Raw genomic sequence first — 5,274 nt, 5'->3', positions numbered from 1 at the left:
AATCTACTGCTCCAACAAGGATTTTTTGAGTATCAGGTTTTTTAACCAGTCTTGAATTATATAAAACAAGAAAGGAAGCTAGCTTCGGCAAGCCGAAGCTTATATACCCTTGCAGTCATCAAATATTTCGAACAGAATACACAACGGCTAAACAACATCGAAGCTACGACGACTTTTCTATTAATTTTCCATATTTTTGACTATTGTTCATATGGCAGCTATATGATATAGTCGTCTGATTTTGATAAAATTTAATTTGTTATTCAAGAGTCATTAGAAAACTCGATATTCCAGAAATCGTGATTTGCTGAAGAGAAATAACGATGTTATCATTTTATTTCCGTTAATCTTCTAATATATAAAATTCTCGTGTCACAGTTTTTGTTACCTTACTCCTCCGAAACGGCTATACCGATTCTCATGAAATTTTTTGAGCGTATTGAGTAAGTCTGACAATTACCCAACGTCTATTTTTCATCCTCTTAAATCGTGTTCGACATACCAAAAATCGCATATAAAGTGAGTTTCTACCTCATCACACTGACAAAAACACGCTACCATAGCATTTTAAATCAATTTAAACTGGGGCAAAAATCCTTCATCATTAAGTAAAATCATTAATTCTATTTATGAGTGTTTTGTCCAGTGAGCTATGCCAAGAAAACGCAAAGCGGGTACTTTGAGCCGTGATACAAGTAGATCTCGATACATGCGAAATAGAAGATCGGAAAGAATAGCGCAATTGCATCAAGAAAAGCCAGACGATACACGAGCTGAACGCAATGAAGTCAGAGAAGAGCCAGAAGTTACACGAGCTGAACGCAATGAAGTCAGAAGATTAGAACAACGACAACCACGCCGTGTCACAGTCAATAGACGCATAACAAATGACCAACAACGACAACAGGTACAACGATCATTTTTATATCTAATTCATTCCTGCGTCTAGCATTCCAGTATGAGACCGATAATTGGTGTTAGAAATGGATAAGGAATGTCAGCATTGTCATGCTCTGAAACTTAAAAATGAGCCAGCTGGGATATGTTGCGCGTCAGGAAAAGTGCAACTACCAGAAATTGAAACACCACCTGAACCATTGAACGGCTTACTTATCGGCACGGATCCAGATTCTAACGTGTTCCTGAAGTCAATTCGAACATTTAATTCATGCTTTCAAATGACATCGTTCGGAGCAACAGAAATAGTTCGAAAAACTAATGCAAATGGTCAAAATTACAATTCTACATTTAAAATTAGAGGCCAAGTTTATCATAAAATGGGCTCACTGCTGCCAATGCCAAATGAACAACATAAATTCTTACAAATCTACTTTATGGGCGGAGAGGATTCCGGAAGCGCACTTGCTAATCGCGTGAATGCACGTTGTGATTATAATAACCTTTATTCATTTTATTCCAGGCGCAATTATAATAACTTAAAAATAATATTTGCCTTTTGTTATTTTTATATTCCCTCATGGTTTATAGCGCTCCAGATGACTTTATAAGTCTAGAACTAAGTAAATTTTGTAGAGAAATTATAAAGTCATCTGGTGGCAAAACAACGTTTGCCGGATCAGCTAGTTTTATATAAATCTTTCGATCTTTCCTATGGCAGCTATATGATATAGTTGTCCGATTTTTATGAAATTTTTTTTATAAATCAAATTCAATATTAGTTAGAAAACGCCATCTGAAAGAAATCAAGTCGATCTGATCAAAAACAACGGAGTTCGAATTTTTTTTCAAACTCTCGTATGCACAGTGGTCGGGCTTGTATGGAACCGCGGCCATAAATACTTCTAGATGTGCTATCGCTATGAAACTTTCAAAAAAATCTATAAAAATATTATAAATACATTATAAAAAAATAGACCGGATCGTACCACTATATCCCATAGCTTCCATAGGAACGATTGGATCAGTGGTGGCGCTTTGAAGAAAGAGCAGTCCTAAAATCACTTCTTATGGTCAGATCAGGCTAATATTAATACTGTAAGTTATTTACAAGCGCTTCACTCTTGTCAACAATATAGCCGTTTTTTATAATATTCGCTTCTATACCTTTAATCAATTTTGTTCGCCTTTCGACGGCGTTACCCTCTTCGCTGCACACTACATTAAAAACGTATAAACGTGAGAATACACACTTATAAGAACCTATTCAATTTTTAAGCAAGGGAATAAACAAAAAGAAAAAAGAAATAAAATTAAAAAGAAATCAATATATGAAAAACTTTTGATAACATAAACACAAACTCAAAACAGAGCAAGACGAAAAACAGCACAACAAGCCCACGAGCGAAAACCAATTTTTGTAGTGCAAAACTGACCCTGAAAAAGTTAAGACGGTGTTAGAATTTTGACGATTTTAAGCACATCTGCAAATTTCTGCAAAAAAACACATTTATTATCTTTAGAGCCAGGCAAACACATTGGTATACAACTTATTTGTGGATTTTTGTGGCGTCACTACTAAAACTTTAGCTAATCATAAAAAAGACGTTCGAAATATAGATAAAAAACATGTACGGGAATGTTGTCAGGGTTGGGCCATTTTTTTTGCCTATGTCCATAAGTTCTGAACGAATGACAATTCAGAATAGGTTTATACATTTTTGGAAAGGTACAAGTAAGAGAAAGTGTTCACCAAAAATAGGGAATAAAAAACCAAAACCAAAAAAAGTTATAGGCGTTTGAAAAAAAAAAATGTTGTCAGCGTTGGGCCATGTAGTCAGTGTTGGGCCACCTTCAGAAAATCGTTGACAATATCGTAACGTGGTGGAATAAAATTCAATTCAGGTAAATCTGACATTATTTTGTTCATTTTGGATTTTACAGTCAATATCAAATTATTCAGAGTTGTTTTTTCGTTTGTAAGTGTTTCTACACTAAAGAAAAAGATAAAAATGATTCATCGAAATATTTTTTTAAGTTTTTAAGTTCGGTAATGCCGCAGCCTAAATCAAACCACTAATTTCAAATAAAAAACCAAATTCTCGATGTTCTCCTTTTCTTTTGCTATTTGCCCTGCGCGGCAACACTGTTTTGATTGTCATTGCTAACTACCTTTGCACTTTTTCGCTTATCGCTTCCTGGCCTTGTCCACGGCAAGCTTCATGTAATTCTATTCGTTTTCGCTTACAAGAATGCACGGTCGCTGATCGCCTGCCTATGTATGTATATACTCTACGGCTATATACTCTTCGCGTCGTTTAAGGCACAGACAAATCGGTCTGCCTGCCCAACATAACTTTATACTAGTTCGAATCTGTACACGCTTACACAAGGCACGATCGCTGATCGCCTGCCAAATCTCGGTTATATACTTTCGTCTAAAGCACAGACAAATCGGTCTGCCTGCTAATATACTTTCGCTAAAGGCACAGACAAATTGGTCTGCCTGCTAAAATACCCTTTCGCTGCAAAAAAAGGCACAGACAATTCGGTCTGCCTGCCTAACTAAATCTACAACAAACAATAACTCTTTGAATTTAAGGCCTTGGTGCCAGTAATAAATAAGTGCATTATTTAAGCTAAAATTTGTGCGTTTTATTTACTTGGGCACAAGGTAACGGTTAGTAAAAAGCTTACTGACCCAACATTTTGGTGACCCCGACGTGATAGTGCAATAGAAATTGGAACCATCTAAAACTAAAGTGCAACCAAACAAATAATTTATTATTTTCGTTTCGGTTCTCTTTGATTATCTTTGATTCTGCTGGAGCTTTATCATCGATAAGCTATGAACATTCACGCTTTCAAGTATTTGTTACTAATCAAATATCTTTAATTCAGAAGCTATCCAGTGGCATGAGTTGGCACTTCGTTTTGACTGACTGCAATCCAGCCGACAATTTGAAAAGAGGAGCTTCCCAGAGTGAGCTTCTGGATTCTGCCCTTTGGTTCAGAGGCCCAGCGATCCTTCTCAAGAATCAGCACGATTGGCCTGAATCTTGTTTGCCTGAGAAGACTCCTCCCGACTTCAGAAAGGGCATTTTGGTTGGCGTCTCTACCAAAGTGGATCTACCCTTAAAACGCAATCTCGTGAATTCCTGTCAAAAGATGACCCACACTTTCGGATTCGAATACAAATTTGCACACCGTAAAAGACGTCCTGGTCTTGCCGTCAAATATGTCAAGATGGGCACTCAGATGTTCATCAGATGTATCCAAATGAGCAAGCTGGCTGATGACTACTGGAGACTGCATTCTAAGCAGCAAATTTCATCATCCAGCCCGTTGTCCTCTCTATTGCCATTCATCGATAGCTTCGGTCTGATGCGAGTTGGTGGCCGTCTACAGAATTCGTCCTTGGATTACAATGCGCAGCATTCTGTCATACTGCCACGCCAGCATCCAGTTACACGTGCCATTATTCTGGACTTGCATCGGAGGAACTTGCATTCTGGTCCACGAGCTCTGCTTGCTCACATGCGCCTTCAGTTTTGGCCATTAGGTGGCCGCAAAACAGTGTCAGCTGCAGCGTCCAAATGCTTTATTTGCTTTCGTGCCAAACCACTGCTTTCTCAACACATAATCGCTGACTTGCCCAAGGATCGTGTAAATGCCACGTCTACGTCCATGGTTACTGGTCTGGACACCTGCGGTCCATTTTACTACAAAACCGGAGTTCGAAGCAAGGTGCCTGGGAAAACGTACGTCTGCGTTTTCATCTGTTTCGCGACGAAAGCGATGCATCTGGAGCTTGTCCAGGATCTTTCGACATAAGCATTTTTGGGAGCACTGAAGCGGTTTTTTCTCACTAGAGGCAAACCTGTCCGAATATGGTCGGATAATGCCACGAACTTCGTTGGAGCCAAGAACGAGCTAGCTGAGCTGAAGAATCTTTTCTTAGCGAGCCCCCACATTCGAGCGATTGAAGAATTCTGCCTGGAAGATTCGATTGAGTGGCGTTTTATTCCCCCTCGTTCACCTCACTTTGGAGGTCTCTGGGAGGCTGCAGTAAAAACGGCCAAATTTCATTTCTACCGTTCTGTTGGCCCATCGTTATTATCGTTCGATGAATTGCGCACTCTCATTTGCCACATTGCGGCGATTGTAAACTCACGGCCTTTACTCCCTCTTTCAGAGAATCCGGCAGATCTTGAGGCGCTAACTCCTGCACACTTTCTTGGCACAGTTCCACTGGTGTTGTACTCTGAGCCTGACGTCACAAAGCTGATCTTCAACCGTTTGGACCGCTGGCAGAGAATTTCCTACTTCCAAAAATCTTCTGGTCACGGTGTCGTGAAGAGTACTTGACCCTGTTAC

The 5,274-nt window shown here is 39.2% G+C and overlaps 1 protein-coding gene across 1 annotated transcript; it reads left to right on the top strand.

Annotated features, from left to right (window-relative positions):
• The first annotated feature begins 3,813 nt into the window (after positions 1–3,813).
• On the top strand, positions 3,814–4,731 carry LOC122320350. Its single transcript, XM_043208543.1, has one exon. It carries the CDS (start codon positions 3,814–3,816, stop codon positions 4,729–4,731), a length of 918 nt encoding a protein of 305 aa, XP_043064478.1.
• The last annotated feature ends 543 nt before the right edge of the window (positions 4,732–5,274 follow it).

This window comes from Drosophila ficusphila, unplaced genomic scaffold (genome assembly GCF_018152265.1).
Source record: "Drosophila ficusphila isolate 14025-0441.05 unplaced genomic scaffold, ASM1815226v1 contig_470, whole genome shotgun sequence".
NCBI lineage: Eukaryota > Metazoa > Arthropoda > Insecta > Diptera > Drosophilidae > Drosophila > Drosophila ficusphila.
Note: the sequence above shows the minus strand (reverse complement) of the source record. Positions and strands in the feature narration are given on the sequence as shown.

What these genes read in the sequence shown, in the direction of transcription:
- LOC122320350 (XM_043208543.1), top strand. Translation starts at nt 3,814, where the DNA reads ATGAGTTGGCACTTCGTTTTGACTGACTGCAATCCAGCCGACAATTTG.